The sequence below is a fragment of the Glandiceps talaboti genome, chromosome 1 (genome assembly GCF_964340395.1).
Source record: "Glandiceps talaboti chromosome 1, keGlaTala1.1, whole genome shotgun sequence".
Taxonomy (NCBI): Eukaryota; Metazoa; Hemichordata; class Enteropneusta; family Spengelidae; genus Glandiceps; species Glandiceps talaboti.
In genome coordinates, this window is record NC_135549.1 from 2,955,001 (window position 1) to 2,981,475 (window position 26,475).

A 26,475-nucleotide genomic window follows, 5' to 3' on the forward strand; every position below is an offset into this window, starting at 1 on the left:
TGTCGTGTGATATGTTACTGTGACGTATGTGATGACGTCAGATTTGATGCGACGTCGTCTATCCTAGTCAACAAACGAACTGTTAACGTTTGCCAGTATGAGTGATTTCATAATATATAGGCCTACAAGTAAACCTACTAGCAATGTGGCTATAAGTCTTTTATGATAAAAACTATTGTACATATGTACATATATCCGTATGATTATGATTTCACCTAATGATACGTAGAGTGTTGTAATATAGTTTAGATGTGGTATGACGTGCTGTGATTACAAATGATGTTATGTGACGAAGTATTATAAGATATGGGATCCGGGAATGGAGATGTAAATAAGCCTTATTTTCACACTTCGGGGATCCCAGATCCGCAGTATGGCATGGTCTTCCAAACGTTAAAGCCAACACACTCGAGTAGGCCTTCATGTTAAATTGATATTATAACAAGCCAAGGCCTACCAGGTCTTGGTAGTTTCAATTCCTACCCTTTCTCAAAGCTGGGATACAAGGAATAAAGAGAGATATTTGTGCCTTAGTTGATTCATTTGTTTTCCATTCTTTGTAAATTCATAGATGTCGATGAATGTGTCAGCAATCCGTGTCAAAATGGCGGTTCCTGTCTGAACGAGATTGGCGACTATTTCTGTGACTGTCCAGGTGGATGGACTGGACCAACATGTAGCGAAGGTAAACATCTGAAATATAGTACAAAGCTTGTAAAAAGTTACTTTACCGAATGGAATTTATGATATCTTTGCGATGCTTTTTTAAAAAAAATATGTGCATTTCTTTCTTTATTCATTTCCGTATATGGCAGACAAAAGTGTCTATTCTGCACTAAAATAAGCACATTTTCTTTGAAAGCTCTAATACTACGCGAATTTTCACGGTTCAAACAATTGTAATGGTGTTGAAACACCGTGCATTGTAGTTATACAATACTAGGACGAAGTAAAAGTATACGTACCTTCACATGACTACAAACTTAAGGGGACCCTCAATAATTACACGGGGGAGGGCTGGGAATGGAGGTGTATAACCTTTTACAATTCGATTCTCGGGGGTGGGTCATAATTTATTTTTCGGTTCTACATACAACTGCCACCATTGGTACATGTAATAGGGTCAGGGGTAGGGTTCAGTACCATGATATCAGACCATATCAATCAAATTGCTTCTGACCATGTAGTGAATTACTTGTCAGTTGTGATGTGAGGAGAGCAGTGGGTCTCATAGGAGCAAAACAGGAACAGATTGGTAATATAGTTGGGATAATGTTGTGGAATGTTGATTTCGGGGTCGCCAGCAATGGTGGGGATGTGCGCATCTAGTGTCTGAGAGTTAATTTTTTGACATTCAGCTCAGTCAGTGAGATCCAAACACAGGTACTGATTGATGTAGTGCCGTCACACAAATTCACTGTGGTGGTAGTCGTTTGGAAATAACCAAGGCAGTTAAAACTTTTAATGTGGTGGCAGCGGTGGGACCATTTCCTTGAAACCATTGATTCTGGGACTGTCGTTCTTTTCCATGATGTCTGACAGTATTTGAACAATGTTTTTGAAATATATAACAGGGCAAGGGTAATATTTTATTCAACAATCTGGGCCTGAATGCCCAGACCCTCCCCTTATAATTACTGAAGGCTCCCTAAACGCCGCACCGCTCAGTGCAGTGTTAGTATAGCGCCCTCATTTCTGAGAACAAGAGTATCACAATACAGTCAACGACAGCGGCGCACCTATTGCTATTTGCTAAAAGCTGTCGGTCGAGAGTGGTTAGGCGTCCATCATCAGCATGAATATGACGATTGTATCGTTAACCTATACTGTAGTAGACTAGTTTTACGTTGCAGTATGCAGTACTATAGTTGCTATCGATCGATCCAACCTGCATACCAAATATATGAGCTGTGTAGGTATAAAATCCAAGATATTGTCCCATGTGTGGTCACGCCAGATCATGGATGAGTCCACGGGCGTGTAGATATAATCAATGTCCCCTATAGCCGTATCGGCCACATGATGGGCAAAACTTCAACAAGTCCCGGAACAAGTACAATAATTTGACATTTATGTCAGCTAGCTATTAAGTGTTATCATTATTTACGTACGTGACATTTTGATTTCTGACACATTAGCATTTGATCCGTGTGAGAGTACACCTTGTGAGAATGGAGCCACTTGTGAGATAGACGAAAATGGCTTCAGATGTCTGTGTGTGGAAACTTTTTCTGGACCACTGTGTGAAGAAAAGGAATTCGGTAAGCGTAATACATGTATGTCTATATTTGGGCATTTTTGTGCATGAGGTGCTAGCTCTGGATGTACATAGTTACAGTGTAGTCAAAGTTTTTTAAAACTCAAAGTGAGAGAATCGATGTCACAACAATACATCCAGAGTTAGAAGTCTGCCAGAATTGAGGAGACACCATGGATAACAATTAACATCCTGATCAAAATGTACTGACAGGAGCTGTAGTAGTAGTAATAGTAGTAGTAGTAGTAGTAGTAGTAGTAGTAGTAGTAGTAGTAGTAGTAGTAGTAGTAGTAGTTTATTTAGTAGTAGTAGTAGTAGTAGTAGTAGTAGTAGTTTATTTATTATTTTGACTTGCAACTCTATGAGTTGTCCAGCCCAATGGACTTGCAAGTCACCAGTAAATACACAGTTCAAGTAATCAATATCAATGGTACATACGTAATCATGTTTGTAATTCTAGAAAACTATTTATGTGGAGATGAGCCATGTAATAATGGATTGTGTGAACCAGATGGTGATACCTTTATATGTATATGTGATCCTGGTTGGACAGGAGAACTTTGTGATGTGGGTAGGTAATTTCTTCTATCCTGAATTGAAGACTAAAGTTACACATTCTTAGACTTAGGAGTAGATTACTTTCAGCCACATTGTTGGAATAGATAGGAATATACTATCAAAGACTTGCTGCACAAATGTGGAAATTAGGCAAATTTACAACCATATCTATAACCCTGCAGAAATTATAGTGACTGATGAAGGGATTACAACTGATGGAATGGTCACTACAGAGGGAGTAATAACAACAGATGGAATGGTCACTACAGATGAAGGGATAACAGATGGAATGGTCACTACAGAGGGAGTGATAATAACAGATGGAATGGTCACTACAGATGAAGGGATAACAGATGGAATGGTCACTTCAGAGGGAGTGATGACAACAGTTGACATGACAGCCACTGATGTGATAACTGGTGATATGACAACAACTAAAGACATCCAATCAGCATGTTTTAGTTTACCATGTGAAAATGATGGTACATGCATAGATAGTGATGAAACATACATATGTCAATGTCCAGCTGGATTTATGGGAGTGCGATGTGAGGAAGGTCAGTGACACTGCCACTCTCATCAAATCGTTTCATTCTTGGTGTTTTCATTTATCATCTACGCATCAAAATCTCATGATTTGATTTTTTCTCTGAGAATATATTTAAAAACAGGTAAAGTGTTCTTTTGATGAATGAGAAACACATTTATTTCTAATGTAGTAGCACTCGATGCCAGTCAGTTTAATGATTTTACAGGATACTTTTGGGGCAAATGTCTGCACCTAGGAGATAATAAGTTAATCTATTAAATTGGCAAGCAGATGTACTGTAATGAAGTTATACTGCGATTTAAACAGGTTTCCAAGGTTCTAACCAACCCCCCTTCCCAGTATATCACTGTTATTGCTGAGCAACATTGCTGAAAATTTTAATATTGAAACCCATTTCTCACAAGTTACATTATGATCAAAGTTTTGGTGTTATTAATGGTAGCAAGGGTCTGCATTAGAGATCCAGTTGTATAAGTATTCTTTTACATACACTTTACCAAAGAACAAGTGTCAAAACAAAGTGTGTTTAGGCATGGCAGCACTTGTAAGTTTCAGTTGCTTTGCCTGTTAATGTTGTGCCATTGCGATGGCTAACAAGTTTACAAACTCTTTGATTGTGTTTGGGTTAAAACTGTCCTGCCCACTAGAATTCTAATAAACCTATGAATAGAAATAGATAGTTTTCCACTATTTCCACAACTTTCCACTTTTTCTTTTTCCAGCTGTCAATGAATGTCTAAGCCTACCATGTTTAAATGGTGGTACATGTTTTGATGAAGTTAATCAATATACTTGTCAATGTGTGGCTGGGTATACTGGAGTTAACTGTGAAATTGGTAGGTCATACAGTATTTGATTGATATTTGTGATTGAAACTTGTTATATTGAAAATAAATGTTAAAATGATTCATTGCAACATAATGTCTGTCACTTCAAACAAATGAAATAACGATTTCATACAAGTCTATTATTGACAACTTCATACATTCATTGCAATAGTTGAATTGTCCAACCTCACCTTAATGAATAAAACTTTGTTTTATATTTGTCATACTTTCTGTGTAGACATTGATGAGTGTGCTAGTGCTCCATGTCAAGCCACTGCTACATGTTTGGACATGGTGAATGGATACCGATGTGAATGTCCTGATGGATTCATGGGAGACAACTGTGACATTGTTATAAGTATGTTTCCTTTTTCCCAATACCAAAAAATATCAGAAATATGTTTTAACAGACATTTTACTTGTAGATTCTAAGCATATAGTGTTTGAAAGCAGGATATTCCCTGTAGAATTGAACAAAAGGAATAGTACACAAGACAATCTAATATATTTAAATTTTAAAAAAAAGAAGGTATATTTGTTTTGCTGGAAACATTTGAATTAATTAACTCTGAGCAGTATTTGGTGAAACATATCTCGTAAGTTATCCATTGCAATTTCTGGATTTATGTTTGCAGGTGTTGATGTATGTGTTGAGCAGCAGCCATGTCAGAATGATGGAATTTGTGAGAATATAGAATCTGATCCTGGATATATGTGTCACTGTGAGAATGGATGGTTTGGTGACCAGTGCACAGGTTTGTGTCTACTAGTACATGTTTATCTCTACTATTTATCCATGCAGATTGTGGTGTTTTTTTGTGGTTCATCACTGTGAACTATATCTGTCTTCTGTCACATCCAAGAAACTATGTTCTATCGGTTCATGTAGTATATTCATTAAATTGTTTTTTGAAGTAAACATTTGTAAATTTGTTTATTTCATGATGATTATGTATTCATTATTTTTATCTGACTATTTGAAAACATTTTGATTTCTCCTAAACATTAACAAATGTTACTAAAATATAATCATATAAAATGGAACCTTAACCATCAAGAAAAATTGCATATTATTATTTTGCCAAAAAAAGGAGGAAAAATAGTTTCAAAGAAAGTGATTAAATTCTAGCTATAAAGAAACCCATAGAATTAGTGGTAGCTTCTCATGTGTTCTAATAGTGAATGTTCAAAATTGTTGTTACATTTGTATAAGGAAAAAGTACTTTTAACCAATGTTTTTTTTTTAAAATGTAAAACAGATTATGATGACTGCTTCCTTAGTCCATGTATGAATGGTGGTTTATGTGAGGATGGTGATGATATGTACACATGTACGTGTATGGAAGGGTATACTGGGACAAATTGTGAAGTAGGTAAGGACAGCAGTACACAGGTATTCAGCATTTAGAATGAATGAAACAAGCATCCACTTGTTCTGCTACCAGAAAGATATCTAAAAAAAATCATCTTGAGGTACTCCCTTTGGCGAGAGTTTGCATGATTTGATCTGATCTGAGTATGTTTGCATTGGATTTTCCCTCAGTTATATGTTTGTCAACTGACAATACCTATCTGCTTTAAATAATTTGAACACTATAAATTCATAACTTTTTTAATTTTTCCTAAAAATATTATTTTTCCAAGTTATTATGGTTGATGAATGTGAGAGTCTACCCTGTCTAAATGGTGGTACTTGTTTAGATGGTGACAACATGTACACATGTGACTGTGTTGATGGTTTCACTGGACTCAACTGTGAAGAAGGTATTCTGATCTTTTTGAAGCAATGTAATGTGCATTTGTAACATCCTTTTAAAAAAATTAATCTTGAGGTACTCCCTTTGCTAGTGTGTGCATGAATTGATCTGCTCCGAGTACTTTTTGCATTGGATTTCCCACAGTTACATGTGTTAGACTTTTGTAAACTGAAAATAGATATGTGCTTGAAATAATTTAAAACTATATAAATTGGTAACTTTTTTGTCAACATACTACTTTCAAAATTTTTCCTAACAATATTATTTTCCCAGTTATTATGGTTGATGAATGTGAGAGTCTACCCTGTCTGAATGGTGGTACTTGTTTAGATGGTGACAACATGTACACATGTGACTGTGATGATGGTTTCACTGGACTCAACTGTGAAGAAGGTATTCTGATCTTTTTGAAGCAATGTAATGTGCATTTGTAACATCCTTTTATCAGCTGAAGGGATTATGTATGTACTCATGTATAATTGGTAAAATTGGTCATCATTTGACGGATGATACATGAAATTATTAAAATAAGAATTTGGTTATTCAGCCAAGAATGTTGTTACAAATGATATTACTTTCATGAGAGCTAGGATTTCATTACATTTAAAAGATAGTCACAAGGTTTTAAAATTGAAGCATGGGTCATTAACATCAAAATCAAGGCTAAGGCTCCTAAAATATGTCCTGCTAAAATACAGTGAACTTTAATATGTGGCAAAACCTGACCATATCATTGTAAACAGTTACGTTTCAAAATTTACACCTGTTATATTTGTGTCTTATAGAGTGGGTACTTGTTTGTATTATGGATATCAGAATTTACAATTTATCATGAATAATATCGATGATATCAAAATATAAGATGTGATTATGGTGAAAGATTGAATATTTTTTGTTTCTAGATATCAATGAATGTCTAAGTTTACCATGTTTGAATGGTGGTACATGTGTTGATGAAGTTAATCAATATACTTGTCAATGTATGGATGGGTATACTGGAGTTAACTGTGAAATTGGTGAGACATATACTCATTTGTTAATACTATAATATTTGGTATTTAAAATTAGTTAAATTTGAATTACATATTACTTTAAGCGTAGAGATTTAATGTTTGGAGTTAGATAAAGTTGCTTCCATTTTAATGTCTTTTCCTTCAAACAAACAAAAAGTCTTTTATCAACAACTTAACACATTCATTACAATAGGTGAATTAGTACAAGTCCTCACATGAATAAAACTTTAATTTATGTTGTATTTGTCATAATTTCTGGGTAGACATTGATGAGTGTGGTAGTGGTCCATGTCCAGCCACTGCTACATGTTATGACATGGTGAATGGATACCGATGTGAATGTCCTGATGGATTCATGGGAGACAACTGTGACATTGTTATAAGTATGTTTCTTTTTTCCCAATACCAAATAATATCAGAAATATGTGTTAACTTAAAGTTACATGTGTATGTACAAAGGATATTCCGCATACAAATTGACAAATGAAGTAATACAGAAGTGAAGAGTAATATTTTGTATTGTTGTTCAAAGTTATATGTACATTCAATTTGGTTTTTGATGGAAAACATTGACTGAATGTTGTTGAAATGGTTCAAATCAATTAACTCGGCGCAGTATCTAGTGAAAGATATTAAGTCATAAGTTATTGCAATTTCTGGATTTATGTTTGCAGTTGTTGATGTATGTGTTGAGCAGCAGCCATGTCAGAATAATGGAATTTGTGAGAATATAGAATCGGATCCTGGATATATTTGTCACTGTGAGAATGGATGGTTTGGTGACCAGTGCACAGGTTTGTGTCTACTAGTACTGTTTATCTCTACTATTTATCCATGTAGATTGTGGTCTTTTTTGTGGTCCATCAGTGTGAACTATATCTGTCTTCTAGTCACATCCAAGAAACTATGTTCTACCGGTTTATGTAGTAAATTCAGTAAATTGTTTTTTGAAGTAAACATTTGCAAATTTGTTTATTTCATGATGATTATGTATTTATTGTTTTTATCTGACTATTTGAAAACATTTTGATTTCTCCAAAACATTAACAAATGTTACTGAAATATAATCATATAAAATGGAACCTTAACCATCAACAAAAATTTTGCTAAAAAAAGGAGGAAAAATAGTTTCAAAGAAAGTGATTAAATTCTAGCTATAAAGAAACCCATAGAATTAGTGGTAGCTTCTCATGTGTGTTATGATAGAGAATGTTCAAAATTGTTGTTACATTTGTATAAGGAAAAAGTACTTTTAACCAATGTTTTTTTAAAATGTAAAACAGAGTATGATGACTGCTTCCTTAGTCCATGTATGAATGGTGGTTTATGTGAGGATGGTGATGATATGTACACATGTACCTGTATGGAAGGGTTTACTGGGACAAATTGTGAAGTAGGTAAGGACAACAGTACACAGGTTTTCTGTATTTTCCATGAAGCAAGCATCCACTGGTTCTGCTACCACTCAGAAAAAGATATTTAAAAACAAATTCATCTTGAGGTATTCCCTTTGCTAGAGTGTGCATGATTTGATCTGCTCCGAGTATTTTTTGCATTGGATTTCCCACAGTTACATGTGTTAGACGTTTGTAAACTGTAAACTGAAAATAGATATCTGCATGAAATAATTTAAAACTATATAAATTGGTAACTTTTTTGTTAACATACTAATTTCAAAATTTTTCCCAACAATATTATTTTCCCAGTTATTATGATTGATGAATGTGAGAGTCTACCCTGTCTGAATGGTGGTACTTGTTTAGATGGTGACAACATGTACACATGTGACTGTGTTGATGGTTTCACTGGACTCAACTGTGAAGAAGGTATTCTGATCTTTTTGAAGCAATGTAATGTACATTTGTAACATCCTTTGTCAGCTGAAGGGATTATGTATGTACTCATTTATAATTGGTAAAATTGGTCATCATTTGACGGATAGATGAAATTATTAAAATAAGAATTTGGTTATTCAGCCAAGTACGTTGTTAAAATTGATGCTTTGAAGATAGCTGGGACTTCATTGCATTTTAAAGAGTATGGCAAAGTTAAAAATATCAAGTAAGGATCTTAGTCTAAGACTGTCTCACAGTCAGACTAAGGTATCTAAAATATGTCCTCCTAAAATAAAGTGAATTTAAATGGGGTATAAACGTGACCATATCATTGTAAACAGAAACGATCCAAAATTTACACCCTGTTATATTTGTGTCTTATAGTGTGGGTACTTGTTTACATTATGGATATTGGGATTTACAATTTATCATGAATAATATCGATGATATCAAAATATAAGATGTGATTATGGTGAAAGATTTAATATTTTTTTGTTTCTAGATATCAATGAATGTCTAAGTTTACCATGTTTAAATGGTGGTACATGTGTTGATGAAGTTAATCAGTATACATGTCAATGTATGGATGGGTATACTGGAGTTAACTGTGAAATTGGTGAGACATATACTCATTTGTTAATACTATTATATTTGGTATTTAAAATTAGCTAAATTTGAATGACATATTACTTTATGCGTAGAGATTTAATGTTAGGAGTTAGATAAAGTTGCTTCCATTTTAATATCTTTTCCTTCATACAAACAAAAAGTCTTTTATCAACAACTTAACACATTCATTACAGTAGATGAATTAGTACAAGTCCTCAAATGAATAAAACATTAATTTATGTTGTATTTGTCATAATTTCTGGGTAGACATTGATGAGTGTGCTAGTGCTCCATGTCCAGCCACTGCTACATGTTATGACATGGTGAATGGATACCGATGTGAATGTCCTGATGGATTCATGGGAGACAACTGTGACATTGTTATAAGTATGTTTCTTATCCCAATACCAAATAATATCAGAAATATGTGTTAACTTAAAGTTACATGTGTATGCACAAAGGATATTCCGCATAAAAATTGACAAATCAAGTAATACAGAAGCGAAGAGTAATATTTTGTATTGTTGTTCAAAGTTATATGTACATTCAATTTGGTTTTTGATGGAAAACATTGACTGAATTTATGTTTGCAGCTGTTGATGTATGTGTTGAGCAGCAGCCATGTCAGAATGATGGAATTTGTGAGAATATAGAATCTGATCCTGGATATATGTGTCACTGTGAGAATGGATGGTTTGGTGACCAGTGCACAGGTTTGTGTCTACTAGTACAATGTTAATCTCTACTATTTATCCATGCAGATTGTGGTGTTTTTTTGTTGTCCATCAGGGTGAACTATATCTATCTTCTGGTCACATCCAAGAAACTATGTTCTACCGGTTTATTTAGTAAATTCATTGTTTTTTTGAAGTAAACATTTGCAGATTTGTTTATTTTATGACGGTTATGTCTTATTATTACCTGACTATTTCAGTCAAAGTATGTTGTTTTCTCCTAAGAATTAATGTTACTAAACATTTATACTCCTATAAAATTGCACCTTAACCATCAAGAGAAATTGCATCTTATCTTGCTAAGAAAAGGAGGAAAAATAGTTTGGAAGAAAGTGATTAAAATCCAGCTATAAAGAAACTCATAGAATTAGTGTTAGCTTCTCATGTGTGTTCTAATAGTGAACGGTCAAAATTGTTGTTACATTTGTAAAAGGACAAAATACTTTTAACGAATGTTTTTTTTAAATGTAAAACAGAGTATGATGACTGCTTCCTTAGTCCATGTATGAATGGTGGTTTATGTGAGGATGGTGATGATATGTACACATGTACCTGTATGGAAGGGTATACTGGGACAAATTGTGAAGTAGGTAAGGACAGCAGTACACAGGTTTTCAGTATTTTCCATGAAGCAAGCATCCACTGGTTCTGCTACCACTCAGAAAAAGATATTTAAAAAAGAATTCATCTTGAGGTACTCCCTTTGCTAGTGTGTGCATGAATTGATCTGCTCCGAGTATTTTTTGCATTGGATTTCCCACAGTTACATGTGTTAGACGTTTGTAAACTGAAAATAGATCTGTGCTTGAAATAATTTAAAACTATATAAATTTGTAACTTTTTTGTCAACATACTACTTTCAAAATTTTTCCTAACAATATTATTTTCCCAGTTATTATAGTTGATGAATGTGAGAGTCTACCCTGTCTGAATGGTGGTACTTGTTTAGATGGTGACAACATGTACACATGTGACTGTGTTGATGGTTTCACTGGACTCAACTGTGAAGAAGGTATTCTGATCTTTTTGAAGCAATGTAATGTGCATTTGTAACATCCTTTGTCAGCTGAAGGGATTAAGTATCATTTGATGGATGATACATGAAATTATTAAAATAAGAATTTGGTTATTCAGCCAAGAATATTGTTACAAATGATATTACTTTCATGAGAGCTAGGATTTCATTACATTTAAAAGACAGCCACAAGGTTTAAAAATTGAAGCATGGGTCATTGACATCAAAATCAAGGCTAAGGCTCCTAAAATATGTCCTGCTAAAATACAGTGAACTTTAATATGTGGCATAAACCTGACCATATCTTTGTAAACAGTTACGTTTTAAAATTTACACCCTGTTATATTTGTGTCTTATAGTGTGGGTACTTGTTTATATTATGGATATTGGGATTTACAATTTATCATGAATAATATCGATGATATCAAAATATAAGATGTGATTATGGTGAAAAATTTAATATTTTTTGTTTCTAGATATCAATGAATGTCTAAGTTTACCATGTTTGAATGGTGGTACATGTGTTGATGAAGTTAATCAGTATACTTGTCAATGTGTGGATGGGTATAATGGAGTTAACTGTGAAATTGGTGAGACATATACTCATTTGTTAATACTATAATATTTGGTATTTAAAATTAGTTAAATTTGAATTACATATTACTTTATGCGTAGAGATTTTAATGTTAGGAGTTAGATAAAGTTGCTTCCATTTTAATATCTTTTCCTTCAAACAAACAAAAAGTCTTTTATCAACAACTTAACACATTCATTACAATAGGTGAATGTCCTCACATGAATAAAACTTTAATTTATGTTGTATTTGTCATACTTTCTGGGTAGACATTGATGAGTGTGCTAGTGCTCCATGTCCAGCCACTGCTACATGTTATGACATGGTGAATGGATACCGATGTGAATGTCCTGATGGATTCATGGGAGACAACTGTGACATTGTTATAAGTATGTTTCTTTTTTCCCCAATACCAAATAATATCAGAAATATGTGTTAACTTAAAGTTACATGTGTATGCAAAAAGGATATTCTGCATAAAAATTGACATTAAGTAATACAGAAGATGGTAATATTTTGTATTGTTGTTCAAAGTTATATGTACATTCAATTTGGTTTTTGATGGAAAACATTGACTGAATTTATGTTTGCAGCTGTTGATGTATGTATTGAGCAGCAGCCATGTCAGAATGATGGAATTTGTGAGAATATAGAATCTGATCCTGGATATATGTGTCACTGTGAGAATGGATGGTTTGGTGACCAGTGCACAGGTTTGTGTCTACTAGTTCAATGTTAATCTCTACTAGTTATCCATGCAGATTGTGGTGTTTTTTTGTGGTTCATCAGTGTGAACTATATCTGTCTTCTGGTCACATCCAAGAAACTATGTTCTACCGATTTATTTAGTAAATTCATTGTTTTTGCAGATTTGTTTATTTCATGATGGTTAGGTATTGATTGTTTCTATCTGACTATTTGAAAACATTTTGATTTCTCCTAAACATTAACAAATGTTACTAAAATATAATCATATAAAATGGAACCTTAACCATCAACAGAAATTTTGCTAAAAAAGGAGGAAAAATAGTTTTAAAGAAAGTGATTAAATTCTAGCTATAAAGAAACTCGTAGAATTAGTGATAACTTCTCATGTGTGTTATGATTGAGAATGTTCAAAATTGTTGTTACATTTGTATAAGGAAAAAATACTTTTAACCAATGTTTTTTTTTTAAATGTAAAACAGATTATGATGACTGCTTCCTTAGTCCATGTATAAATGGTGGTTTATGTGAGGATGGTGATGATATGTACACATGTACCTGTATGGAAGGGTTTACTGGGATAAATTGTGAACTTGGTAAGGACAACAGTACACAGGTTTTCTGTATTTTCCATGAAGCAAGCATCCACTGGTTCTGCTACCACTCAGAAAACGATATTTAAAAAAAAATCATCCTGAGGTGCTCCCTTTGCTAGTGTGTGCATGAATTGATCTGCTCCGAGTATTTTTTGCATTGGATTTCCCACAGTTACATGTGTTAGACTTTTGTAAACTGAAAATAGATATGTGCTTGAAATAATTTAAAACTATAAATTGGTAACTTTTTTTGTCAACATACTACTTTCAAAATATTTCCTAACATTATTTTCCCAGTTATTATGGTTGATGAATGTGAGAGTCTACCCTGTCTGAATGGTGGCACTTGTTTAGATGGTGACAACATGTACACATGTGACTGTGTTGATGGTTTCACTGGACTCAACTGTGAAGAAGGTATTCTGATCTTTTTGAAGCAATGTAATGTGCCTTTTGTAACATCCTTTGTCAGCTGAAGGTATTAAGTATAATTTGACGGATGATAGATGAAATTATTAAAATAAGAATTTGGTTATTCAGCCAAGAATATTGTTACAAATGATATTACTTTCATGAGAGCTAGGATTTCATTACATTTAAGAGACAGTCACAAGGTTTAAAAATTGAAGCATGGGTCATTAACATCAAAATCAAGGCTAAGGCTCCTAAAATATGTCCTGCTAAAATACAGTGAACTTTAATATGTGGCATAAACCTGACCATATCATTGTAAACGGTTACGTTTTAAAATTTACACCTGTTATATTTGTGTCTTATAGTGCGGGTACTTGTTTATATTATGGATATCAGGATTTACAATTATCATGAATAATATCGATGATATCAAAATATAAGATGTGATTATGGTGAAAAATTTAATATTTTTTGTTTCTAGATATCAATGAATGTCTAAGTTTACCATGTTTGAATGGTGGTACATGTGTTGATGAAGTTAATCAGTATACATGTCAATGTATGGATGGGTATAATGGAGTTAACTGTGAAATTGGTGAGACATATACTCATTTGTTAATACTATAATATTTGGTATTTAAAATTAGTTAAATTTGAATTACATATTACTTTATGCGTAGAGATTTTAATGTTAGGAGTTAGATAAAGTTGCTTCCATTTTAATATCTTTTCCTTCAAACAAACAAAAAGTCTTTTATCAACAACTTAAAACATTCATTACAATAGGTGAATTAGTACAAGTTCTCAAATGAATAAAACATTAATTTATGTTGTATTTGTCATAATTTCTGGGTAGACATTGATGAGTGTGGTAGTGGTCCATGTCCAGCCACTGCTACATGTTATGACATGGTGAATGGATACCGATGTGAATGTCCTGATGGATTCATGGGAGACAACTGTGACATTGTTATAAGTATGTTTCTTTTTTCCCAATACCAAATAATATCAGAAATATGTTAGTAAGCCTGCTTGTTAAAGGACTGCTTTATGTAAGCATATGGTGATATATGTGGGCAGGATATGAAGATTTAAGAAAAAGAAGTATTCTAATACAAAACACAATTGTCTACTTAGTCTCTGTGTTGTAGATGAAAGTTATAATATGATCAACTTGGTTTTTGGTGGAAAATATTGACTGAATGTTGACAATCTGATATTTTGAATTTAAAAAAAGTTATATGTATGTGTGTTTTTGTTGGAAAACGTTCAAATTAATTAACTCTGAGCAGTATTTGATGAAAGATAGCTTGTAAGTCATTCATTGCAATTTCTCTGGATTTATGTTTGCAGTTGTTGATGTATGTGTTGAGCAGCAGCCATGTCAGAATGATGGAATTTGTGAGAATATAGAATCTGATCCTAGATATATGTGTCACTGTGAGAATGGATGGTTTGGTGACCAGTGCACAGGTTTGTGTCTACTATAAACATGCATTAATTGTTACAATTCCAACTGAACTCAAAGCATTGATATCTTTCATATTCTCCTATTGCAATGTATGTATTTTTGATAAATTCATTAACAATTGAATTGTATGACTGACCAAAGCACCACAAGTTGCAAGTGATTATAACTTACACAGATTCCTCATCACTTTTGTATGTACATGTCTGATGTAAGTCAGACCTTGAGAATTCATTGATTTTCTTTATAAACAGAGTATGATGACTGCTTTCTTAGTCCATGTATAAATGGTGGTTTATGTGAGGATGGTGATGATATGTACACATGTACCTGTATGGAAGGGTATACTGGGACAAATTGTGAAGTTGGTAAGGACAACACTGGTTTTACTGTATTTTCAATGAAGTAAGCACTCAATTGTTTTGCTTTCACAAGAATGAAGAGGTGATTTGTTAAAAAATTATCCAGCTGTACTGTCTTTACTAGAACTCATATATTGTTGTAGGAAGTTTAATTAGGTTTCACTTTAGTTTTCATCATTTGATTTGAGTGTATTTTTGTATTGTATTTATACTTGAGTTGGACCTTTGTCAACTGAAAATAAATGCATGTCTTAAGTTAATATTTATGTATTAATGATTAGTCAATGTACATTCAATTTATATGCCTTTGAATAATGTCTACTGCGATTTTCAAATGTTTTTTTTTTTTATAGTTATATTGGTGAATGAATGTGAGAGTCTACCCTGTCTAAATGGTGGTATGTGTTTAGATGGTGACAACATGTACACATGTGACTGTGTTGATGGTTTCACTGGACTCAACTGTGAAGAAGGTAATAACTTATGTCAGTTTATGTTAGTTTGATCAAAATGTAGTGATATCTACATGTATAGTCACAATGAGACAAGTGGTATTTAGGTCTTGATTCTTTTTTATTTGTTTTAAATGTTATTATAGCTTTATTGACATATACAGTGTCTTTGTAATTGTTACATGTTAGTTGCAATTTATTAGATATAAGGCTTTACAATTAAGGATAGTAGATCTCTATTAATTCATTGTATTTTGATAATTGAAGTTATTATGTTTGACAAGTGTTGAGAGGCTACCCTATCTAGATGGTGGAACTATATGGACACATTTAACTGTTTTGATGGATATGCAGGCACAAATTGTGTAGAAAGTAATTTCCAAACCATGAACATCTTTACAAAAGCCCATCTTTCAATCCAAGGTCCTTGCATTAGTGGTTTACTCATCTAAATTGTAATCCCACACTGACATGGACCTTTAGCAATGTTAAGAGTGGTCTTAGAAGAGGTTACACCAAGTATATAATGTGTTACTTCGTTTTAAACTGATTGTGTTACTTTTATTACCCTTGATTTTTAATCACACACACATATATGTAGATTTTGCTTTTTTTAATGAAAAGGTGGGGAATTTTATATATCCTGATATAAAATATTATGCCTTAAATTGTACCCTTCCAGTAAAGTTAAAGAATAGTATTTGTACTGTGAAAAGTACTGGAACTTTGACTTCTACAGTATGTTGTATGCAGAGTTCCTCCACAGTTCTGAATCAAAGTGATGAAATTGTAAATATAAAATTGTTAGAGTTGAAGGTCATAGAATACTTTCCACTTCTTGACAAACTTCGAAAATGTACAATGCAACCATACGTTGTAAAGACATGCGAATATATTTCAAAATCATGTATCATTTCAGATATCAATGAATGTCTAAGTTTACCATGTTTGAATGGTGGTACATGTGTTGATGAAGTTAATCAATATACATGTCAATGTATGGATGGGTATACTGGAGTTAACTGTGAAATTGGTGAGTATCATTTACACTAACAGACATTGTCTCTGTCAAAAATTATTAACTGAAGAGTATGAGATGGGAAGTCAATTTGGCCATTGCTTCAGGATCTTTTTAACAACGTACATGTGGATGACTCACAATAGAAAAAGGGTTCGGAAAACAGCAGTAATAGAAATGACAATACAAGCAAGTAGTAGGATACACTGGGAACTCTGTTCTTTATATGCGCGTGCGTTCCAACTTGTATATGAAACTTACATCACACAAGAATGCACGCGCACTCCAACTTGTAACTGAAACTTACATCACACGAGAAATTTTGATTTGATCGTCTGCCTTATCGTTGGGCTGCGCGCTGATTGGTTGATTATGTATGACATATGACTATATAATGAGTTCATCAGAAAGGGCAACAATGTTAACAACAACAACGTATAACACAAAATATGAATCAATAAATGTAATTCACGACAGTACATAAAGGCACATGATTGTTATTCTCAGATAAAGATTAGTTACAGATCCAACTCTGACCACTTTTATATCCCTATTATTACTTTTAACTAACAATTTCTGGGCAGACATTGATGAGTGTGCTAGTGGTCCATGTCCAGCCACTGCTACATGTTATGACATGGTGAATGGATACCGATGTGAATGTCCTGATGGATTCATGGGAGACAACTGTGACCAGCCAATAGGTAAAGTGTAATCATTTGTAAAGTTTGTGATTATTTCTGTGCCAATGGAAACATTAAGTTTTAAGAATAGATTTAAATAGACAATCTAACTTTGTTTCAATACAATTTAAACCAATGTCACATGAAATTCAGTGTCATCTGGCTCATCAAAAATCTTGATAATATTGCTGCATTTTGTCATTTGGTTCCACAGACATTTTAATAACATCACTACATTTCATCTTCTTGCATAACATAGATATCTTCTGTACATTACTATCTAATGAGACATCTTTAATGTTAAGGTTAGAATCGATATTTGAATAAAAAGCTTATCACTTAAAGATTTAAGTTTGTACTGTCTGCTATTTGTCTATGTGATGTTTTACTGTAACAATTGTTATTATTTGTTAACATTTATGAATTCCCAGATATTGACAATTGCATTCCATCACCATGTTTAAATGATGGTACATGTACCAATGAGGCAACACCAACTGGTTTCACATGTTACTGTATGCTAGGATGGTCAGGACAAGTCTGTGAAGGTAAGCTCCTAAAATTACCACTTGAATTCTTCAGACTGTTGATAAAGAAATTGAAATATTAGTCTTATGACAGTTTAAAAACACTGACATAAACTAATGAAACATACTTCTTATGCTTGAATGTTTCAGTGAAGTGTACAGGACCAGGTACAAGATAATTGGCATGTAATGCATCTTTTTGCCACCTTAGAATCTAGAATTTGGCCATTCTTCATGCAAAGCACAATTCTCACTTAGTGTTATTTTGTCTATATATATATGCATTAAAGAAGTTTGATGACAAATATGATCTCAGACTGTTGCTTAACCAAAAGGCTAAGTCTTAAAGGTCTCATAAGAGAGAAGTGTGGCTATCAGCTTCAAAACACAAATTATTTCAAAAGTCAGTAAATGAGGTCAGAGATGCCTAACGTCAAAATGAATCTATGAATGTATGTCATATCCTGGGAATTAGTTGAAATCGCTAAATATTAATAACGTTATCTTTCCCACAGTTTATAATGAGTGTATTAGCAGTCCTTGTGTCAATGGAGGTATCTGTTTAGATCTTGATAATATGTATACCTGTACATGTATGGATGGCTTTACAGACACCAACTGCCAAACAAGTAAGTCATGTGAGGAGGCAAAGATAAAGGCAACTTTGGTGTTTAGAACAATAATTGTTGCCTTTGCTATAATAGTTTCTAGTATGAAAATTATCCTGATGTCATTTGCATCACCACAGACCAGCTACAGTACAAATTAATACAATGATTTCATTCTTACTAACCAGAGTATTGTTTTCTGCTGTCGCAGTCATGTTTACAACATTGCAGTGATTTTGAGTATTTTCATCAGTATTTTAAGCTTGAATTTCTTGTTTAAAATGTGTTCTCAATACATTTTTAAACTACCTCGACCACAAGTACACATAATATTACTGTATATTGTGTGATAGACATAAATGAATGTGCTAGTGGACCATGTCAAAATGGTGGACAGTGTGTGGATGAAGTCAATGCTTTTGCGTGTATCTGTAGTGGCGGATTCATGGGAACTCTTTGTGAAGGCAAGTATCCTATAAAGTATTTCATGTCACCTTTGCTGTAGCTGGTGTCATCGGCTGCAATTGGCCATATGTGACAATAAAAAAGTGATATGATGATGTGAATGTGAATGTACAGACCATTTTGTTGTTCTTCTGTCACATGTTTTGATGTTGCCCTGTATATATGCGTAACATTTTTGTTGCTCACAAAGACAGTGCAACCTGATGCTATGTTAAGCTACTGTATATGCAACCCACAAAATTATCATGATATTGCCCTTGCAATTCTGTCTACTTGTATGATATCTGTACTTGAAATGTGTTTAATGTTAAGTATATGTAGCACATTTAAAGCTTTAGAAGCAGTTCAATGAAAATTACTTTTTTATCTATCCTTGTTGACAATTCCTAAACAGAATCTTTGATTTTGTCATTCTGACGTTGCTGATTGTTGAGATCAAAACTTATATTAATCTGTAAAGCAGAAATTATATTAAAAGTTAAAAACTTGACTTCAAATTTACTGGCCTGTTTTATCAAGTTGAAATTCAACTATCATACATGACATGGCATATGACCTGTATGTTATAAATGAATGATAATAATAAGTTGATAAATACAAACTGTGTGTTTTTATACAGAACAAGACATAGTTACGGATGTGATATCAGCATGTGTTAGTCTACCATGTGAAAATGGTGGTACATGTATAGACTCTGGTAATATGTATACCTGTCAGTGTCCAGCAGGGTTCATGGGTACCAAATGTGAAGAAAGTAAGTAAATATATACATCCCTTTATGGAACAGAGATCAAAATGATATTAAAGTTTACCCATTGTAGTATCCAAAATGACTTCCAAATTAATATTGTACAGAATCAACTCTTTGAGAAAAGAAAGATTGATCATGTCCTTTATTTTTAATTCAAAATGACCAGGAAGAAGTCTTTTTTAAGTTCAAGGAAAGTGGTCTGAGGCATATTTTACCTTTACATTTAATTATGACAGACTGTTGGACTTTGAAATGTATTTCTGCTGCTTTGACCTAAAACAATTTCATGAAATATAGTATTCTTTGATGATGAATAATGAGTTTCCAATATATTTTTAAAATAATAAACTAAAATGAATTCCAGTAAGTATTTTTACATTAATTTGCAACATACAGATGTGAATGAATGTTAAACCATAGTGGTGGAGGGATTAAACCATATTAATGGAGGGAATATGGTTAAACCATTGACTATAACTCAAAATGATTGAATGATTAAAAAATAAAACTATTTTATATTCTGATGAAGATCATCGATCAAGGCAAATCGAAAGCTCAGTGCTAAAAAAAACTTTGATTGTTTTGTGTAATTATTTTATATTTAATTTATGTTTAACAGCAGAAGATGTTTTTCTAGTTTTCTTTACTTATAAACAATTGTATCACACAGATATGGATGAGTGCCTATCAGGTCCATGTTTGAATGGTGCAACCTGTATAGATGGAGATAATGATGTCACATGTATATGTGCTGTTGGATTCATGGGTGTTAAATGTGAACAAAGTAAGATAGCTTATAATGTACATGTACATCCTTACAGTTTTCAATCTTGTTCTGAAATCAGCAGTATAGGAATATAAGTATGTTTTGTTTTGAAAAGTGTAAAGCCATGGAAAGTTATACGAATTATCTTTTGTCGCAAACATTGTTTAATGTAGATACACTATACTTTTATTAGTTTATTTTTATTTTTTGTCAACTTTTAATACGTAATTTGATATTGAAAACAAAAGACAGGATACAGAAATAGTTTTTAGTGATCCAATTTCTTTTATCATTAACAAAAGTGTGATGTATTTTAGATTATGATGAATGTGTATCCAGTCCCTGTTTGAATGGTGGTACCTGTGTTGATGGAACTGCTGAATTTGTTTGTGTATGTCCCATGGGATATAAAGGAGATCGTTGTCAGGAAGGTATTGAACAGACATTTTCATTTATAACTTAGATATTAAACAAATACATTTTTCCAAAACAAACAGTAAACAATGTTTCATTTGATACTTTTGTCATCTGAAGGTAATGAATTTACAAAAATGATAATTCAGCATGTAAATGATAGATTTTATTCAAAATCTTGAAATCAATATTGTTTTTTCTCATTTTTTCCCCATGTTAAGTTGTCAGTGGATGTGATCCAACTCGCTGTCATAATGGAGGTACATGTGTAGACACTGGACCCAGTCAGTATCAGTGTTTATGTGCTCCAGGGTTTACAGAGGTCCACTGTGAAGTCAGTAAGTCAAAAACTCACAGTGTTATTATTGCATCATATTCACTAAAACTGGAGCTCTGAAAACTCCTGATATCTTGAAAACTGATGTTTGTCAATTGTATTTGATAATGTTAATTGCAATAGCATATTTGCCAATTGCCAAATGTTCAATTTGTACATGTGTTTCCTAAAATTCAACTTATGCAGAGTTTTAGTAAATACATTATTGAATTGTCAGTTCTATTTGACAGGTCGTACAATGATTGATGGCAGTTATTTGTCTATTGAAATAAATTCAAAGTTTAGTGAAATAAATTTAAAGTTTAAAATAAACTTATAGACTTTCTGATACATCATTTTGTTAGAAAGTTATTTGCCATTTTTTATTGACTTTTGATATTAACCTTTATTTTAACCTCGGCTTTATGGAAACGTGAATGGTAACACATTACATGTAATTCTATAATTAAATCATCAACTGTTAGATTTCAAATATATTATGAAAATTGATTGCACATCCTAAAGTTCTTAAAGTTCTCACAATGCCATACTTACCAGTGTATGGAATTGATAACATTTAAATTTTGTTTTTGTTCCCTAGACATAGATGAGTGTGTCAGTTACCCCTGTCAGAATAATGGTATGTGCCTAGACCAAGACAATGGATATATATGTACTTGTCAAGATGGTTTTACTGGACAAAACTGTGAAGAAGGTAAAGTTAAAGAAGTATAGATTTATGAGTATAAGAAAAACTATATAGATACATATTGTATGGAACAAAGCTAAGAGAAGATACAACCAAAAACTCTGAGATGTAAACTTCTTTTTCTCTTAATCTACTTGTGTCTTGCATATAAATAATTATTTTCTAGCAATCTGTTCAGTTTATTTATTTATTTATTCATTCATTAAGATTTGTACATTTTGCCCAGTGACCATAAATCCTGGCCAAATGAACAATTATAGAACATTAGAATGGACACCTATATTTAGATAATATTTAACAGTTCAGGACTCACAAACTCACTTGTACATACAAATATAATGAACCATGTGATGAGAATCCAGGTTTTTCTTTATCACTACAGGAATACTATTTGAAGGAAACTTGTCCATCTTTCAAGGAAAATAAGAAAACAATTTGTGGTGACACCTGGCTAACGATACAAAAGATTGCATATTTCAAAAAAGAAATTTTCCAGAGCTGCTGGTTTTGCATGCAGGGAGACTTGTATAGCTGAAGAACCAACTTCAGAAATTTCAAATAAACAATAAACAATAATATATTGTGATATAGAAATATTGATTTCCCACTAAATATAACAAATGATCAATCATAGTTGACAACATCTGAAAATGTAAAACATCAAGAAACAAATTACTTTCATCCTGCAAGTTTTGCCAGATTAATTTCAATGATCTAGTTGGTGAATATGTTTCAGTTACTTGAAATAAAATGTTAAAACTGTTGATTATCTATTAATACTATAGAGGAAACTACAGCTTGTGATTCAGGTCCTTGTGTTAATGGTGTATGTCACAACACTAGAACAGGATATGTCTGTGACTGTATGGATGGGTTTACAGGAACCAATTGTGAAACAGGTGAGCAAAGATATTTATTGTGTTCATCAGAGCCATCTACAAATTACACTGCACAAATGTTCAATATATTCATCAAAGCCATCTACAAAATATACTGTACAAGTTATTCATCAGAGCCATCTACAAAATATACTGTAGAATGCTCAGTATATTCATCACAGCCGTCTACAAATTATACTGCACAATGTTCATTGTATTCATTAGAGCCATCTAAAAAACATACTTCAGAATGTTCATTGTATTCAATAGAACCATCTACAAAATATACTGCACTATGCCCAGTGTGTTCATCAGAGCCATCTACAAAATATACTTCGAAATGTGTATTGTGTTCATAAGAGCCATCTACAAGATATAGTGCAGAATTCTCATTGTATTCATCAGAACCATCTATTTTTCAGAGCTATGTACAAATGAAATACTGCAGACTATTCATTGTATTCATCAGAGCCATCTATAAAATATACTGCAGAATACAGAATGTATTTAATTTGCGAAATTTTTGTGATTTTTTTTTCAGACATTGATGAGTGTTCACCAGACCCATGTTTGCATGATGGTACATGTGTTGATGGTGTAGATAAGTTTACATGTATATGTGGTATTGGATACAATGGAATTCTCTGTGAACAAAGTAAGGAACAGTGTATGATGATAACTCAGATTTAATTAGCCCGTGTTAAGACTTTGTATTGTATTGTATTGTATTGTATTGTATTTTTTTCTTTTTCACAATTTATCAAATGTACAGTACAGACTAGAAGTTGGTGAAGGACAAGACAAATCACTCTGAGTGAGTCAATGACTAGATACAAGATTGCACTGTAATTTTTAAGTGTTATTGCAACTGATAAAAATTGTACATTTTGCTCTGAATGTTTTCAGACAGTAAATGTAACAACAAGAACAGAGAGCCAAAATTTGTGTTGTACTATGTAAAGATCCAACATTGTTATATTTCAGATGTCAATGATTGTGAAAACAACCCATGTCAGAACAATGGTGTGTGTGTTGATGGTCATTCTGGTGCTTATAGCTGTGTTTGTCAGTCTGGTTACACTGGAACTCACTGTGAACTGGGTAACTAAGTTACATGTACATCCATATATCTATTCGATGCTTTTTTGTATAAATCATATCCCTGTATATTTTCACTAATGCCTGATGAATTCTCATGAAGGTTTTTTAAACAAAGTATGATTACACTCACATAGAATGATAAATTTATTTGAGATAAACACATTTCATATGTTCGTACTAATTTGTTAACTGCAGTTGTATACATGTATGTCTGGATCAAGAAATATGCCTAATTTTCTTGCAGAAATAAATGAATGTGCAAGTAATCCATGTCAGAATGGTGGTATTTGCACAGACCAACTCAATGGCTATATTTGTAATTGTATGAGTAACTATGCAGGAGTACACTGCACTGATGGTAAGAGTAAGATTCCGGAATTATCACCAGTGTTTTTGTTAGTTTATATGGAAGTCCAATAATGGTCATACGTATAACATATTTATTTGTTTCATGTTGACTGATGTCAGACATCCTACTTAAATCCCATATCTAGTCTGTCAGGTTCTGAATGCATTACAACTTACTTGCTAAAACATTATGAGTATTTCTTCAAATGCATGACTTGAAACAAACACAGGGCTTTAGTAGCATCAAAGTTTAGTTAAAATGTCATACAAATATCAGGAAAGAAATTGTACTTTCTCCTTGAGATCACCGATGTAGTTGTGAAAATGGTGAGAAATTTATAACTCAATAGGCAAAACATACCATAAATGGTAATGAGAAATTAAAAGTTTTATCATCATTGAGAGAATGGTCAAACAAGTTCATTATATTGAATTTCCAGAAACTGACTTTTGTGACCCTAATCCTTGCTACAATGGTGGTACTTGCTATAACTCTCCCACGGGTCCAATATGTGTATGTGCACAAGGCTACACTGGAGATGTCTGTGTTGAAGGTAAAATAAGTTTGTACAGATTTTAGTAGTTGGTAATACTTCCTTAGATAGTATTTTACCATTTGGACCATTTTGAACTCTTCAATGTCTGTTTTGGTAAAAAGTTTACATCTGCTTTGATGTCAACTATCAATTACAGCTAATTGATCACTCCACCTTAGATTTTTATGCATGAATCTAAAATGATGTCCCCAAAAGGAATATTGCTACTAACATATAGGTAGCAGAATTGTATGCATACATTATTATATATGTATATAGTACATTGTAGAGAATGAATTAGGTGTGTAAATTCATCCATCAGGGTTGGGTACAAATTATTCCAGCAGCCATTAAGTCCATGTTCCATTTGTCATGTATTGCATTAATATAACTGTTGCAAGCATTTGCAATTATACATGCAGTGCAAACAGTATATATATCTCTCAAAACCATATGGAAATAGCAATTTGTTGAGTTGTTGGCATTTCTTGATAATTGTCAGAAGTGGCATATGTCAAAGCAAACTAGAGCATTGTCTGAAGAATGTAAGTAGGTGAAGACTGAAGGACGGAAATTCATTCAAAAATATCCTTCAGTTTTGAATATTTATAAGTGTTAGAGTATATCAAGTTCAGTGTTTGTTGATTTTGTAAATGACAAGAATTGGTAAGAAATTGAGCATTGAATTTAGAGTCAGGTTTATTAACACACAGTTGTATGATATTTTGTTGTGATTTCAGAGACAGATGAGTGTGACCCTAATCCATGTCTACATGGTGTGTGTCATGATACTGTAAATGATTTTGTATGTGTTTGTCAAGACGGATACTCTGGACGGTACTGTCAAGATGGTGAGTAGAATTATCATTATGGTGTACATATTTCACTTAATATATTCATGTGAATGAATGCTTAAAAATCATGTATTATATCTGACTATTTGAAAACTCCAAAATGACTGATTTATAATTAGCTGAATTCCAAAACAGCTATGTGTGACTTAATTCCTAGACATCATCCATGATAAACAATCCATGTACCATATATTTGATTATAGAGGAGTATCACTGCACACCCAACCCTTGTCTAAATGGTGGTACTTGTATGGACAATGGATTCAATGAGATTTCATGTGTTTGTCTAAATGGATATGAGGGTGAAATCTGTCAGACAGGTCAGTTGCTTATAGATGTATTGTATATTAATGTTGTTTATATCATAGACAGTGTGGTGATAAACACCTTTTGAGTTATTCTAAATCCTCACATATGCATTGATTAGATATATTATTACCCAATCAGTAAGGAAAATATGAGTGACCTGAGGACCTTGCCACTACAAGTTGCTAAACACTTTGGTCTTGAGTATTTTCCAGTTGAATGAAAAAAAATATTGGGAAATAATATACCTATATCCCTCAAGCATAATTCATGAACAATAGGAAAAAATAATGGTGAATTTGAAAAGTTTTGAGTCATATTTTGAGCACTACAAAACCAGTGACACAGGTAGACACAGGTAGTCATGACGTAGAACAACCATGTATATAATCCACATTTTCTGTTCAAAGAAAATATTTTGATGAAATGTAAGGTAAAATACTAAAAGTATATGATCATCTCAGAATAT

At 32.8% G+C, this 26,475-nt stretch overlaps 2 protein-coding genes across 2 annotated transcripts in view; both read left to right on the plus strand.

Moving 5' to 3' along the window:
- The window catches only part of LOC144443259 (uncharacterized), a 9,938-nt gene extending 6,558 nt beyond the window's left edge, over positions 1 to 3,380 (plus strand). The window contains exons 11-14 of the mRNA XM_078132693.1: positions 572 to 685; positions 2,139 to 2,261; positions 2,718 to 2,828; positions 2,998 to 3,380. Of these exons, the coding sequence (XP_077988819.1) occupies positions 572 to 685; positions 2,139 to 2,261; positions 2,718 to 2,828; positions 2,998 to 3,380 (731 nt within the window). The remainder of the gene's footprint in view (positions 1 to 571; positions 686 to 2,138; positions 2,262 to 2,717; positions 2,829 to 2,997) is intronic.
- Positions 3,381 to 4,817: 1,437 nt separating this feature from the next.
- The window catches only part of LOC144443275 (uncharacterized), a 52,209-nt gene continuing 30,551 nt past the window's right edge, over positions 4,818 to 26,475 (plus strand). Inside the window, exons 1-40 of the mRNA XM_078132717.1 lie at positions 4,818 to 4,947; positions 5,452 to 5,565; positions 6,223 to 6,342; positions 6,852 to 6,965; positions 7,226 to 7,345; positions 7,637 to 7,756; positions 8,246 to 8,359; positions 8,669 to 8,788; positions 9,300 to 9,413; positions 9,674 to 9,793; positions 10,000 to 10,119; positions 10,617 to 10,730; positions 11,033 to 11,152; positions 11,632 to 11,745; positions 11,999 to 12,118; positions 12,323 to 12,442; positions 12,917 to 13,030; positions 13,328 to 13,447; positions 13,926 to 14,039; positions 14,301 to 14,420; positions 14,798 to 14,917; positions 15,167 to 15,280; positions 15,628 to 15,747; positions 16,646 to 16,759; positions 17,329 to 17,448; positions 17,859 to 17,975; positions 18,470 to 18,583; positions 18,916 to 19,026; positions 19,647 to 19,781; positions 20,449 to 20,562; positions 20,862 to 20,975; positions 21,180 to 21,296; positions 21,876 to 21,989; positions 22,769 to 22,882; positions 23,403 to 23,516; positions 23,846 to 23,962; positions 24,207 to 24,320; positions 24,751 to 24,864; positions 25,587 to 25,697; positions 25,904 to 26,020. Coding sequence (XP_077988843.1) covers positions 4,818 to 4,947; positions 5,452 to 5,565; positions 6,223 to 6,342; positions 6,852 to 6,965; positions 7,226 to 7,345; positions 7,637 to 7,756; positions 8,246 to 8,359; positions 8,669 to 8,788; positions 9,300 to 9,413; positions 9,674 to 9,793; positions 10,000 to 10,119; positions 10,617 to 10,730; positions 11,033 to 11,152; positions 11,632 to 11,745; positions 11,999 to 12,118; positions 12,323 to 12,442; positions 12,917 to 13,030; positions 13,328 to 13,447; positions 13,926 to 14,039; positions 14,301 to 14,420; positions 14,798 to 14,917; positions 15,167 to 15,280; positions 15,628 to 15,747; positions 16,646 to 16,759; positions 17,329 to 17,448; positions 17,859 to 17,975; positions 18,470 to 18,583; positions 18,916 to 19,026; positions 19,647 to 19,781; positions 20,449 to 20,562; positions 20,862 to 20,975; positions 21,180 to 21,296; positions 21,876 to 21,989; positions 22,769 to 22,882; positions 23,403 to 23,516; positions 23,846 to 23,962; positions 24,207 to 24,320; positions 24,751 to 24,864; positions 25,587 to 25,697; positions 25,904 to 26,020 — 4,687 coding nt within the window. The remainder of the gene's footprint in view (positions 4,948 to 5,451; positions 5,566 to 6,222; positions 6,343 to 6,851; positions 6,966 to 7,225; positions 7,346 to 7,636; positions 7,757 to 8,245; positions 8,360 to 8,668; positions 8,789 to 9,299; positions 9,414 to 9,673; positions 9,794 to 9,999; positions 10,120 to 10,616; positions 10,731 to 11,032; positions 11,153 to 11,631; positions 11,746 to 11,998; positions 12,119 to 12,322; positions 12,443 to 12,916; positions 13,031 to 13,327; positions 13,448 to 13,925; positions 14,040 to 14,300; positions 14,421 to 14,797; positions 14,918 to 15,166; positions 15,281 to 15,627; positions 15,748 to 16,645; positions 16,760 to 17,328; positions 17,449 to 17,858; positions 17,976 to 18,469; positions 18,584 to 18,915; positions 19,027 to 19,646; positions 19,782 to 20,448; positions 20,563 to 20,861; positions 20,976 to 21,179; positions 21,297 to 21,875; positions 21,990 to 22,768; positions 22,883 to 23,402; positions 23,517 to 23,845; positions 23,963 to 24,206; positions 24,321 to 24,750; positions 24,865 to 25,586; positions 25,698 to 25,903; positions 26,021 to 26,475) is intronic.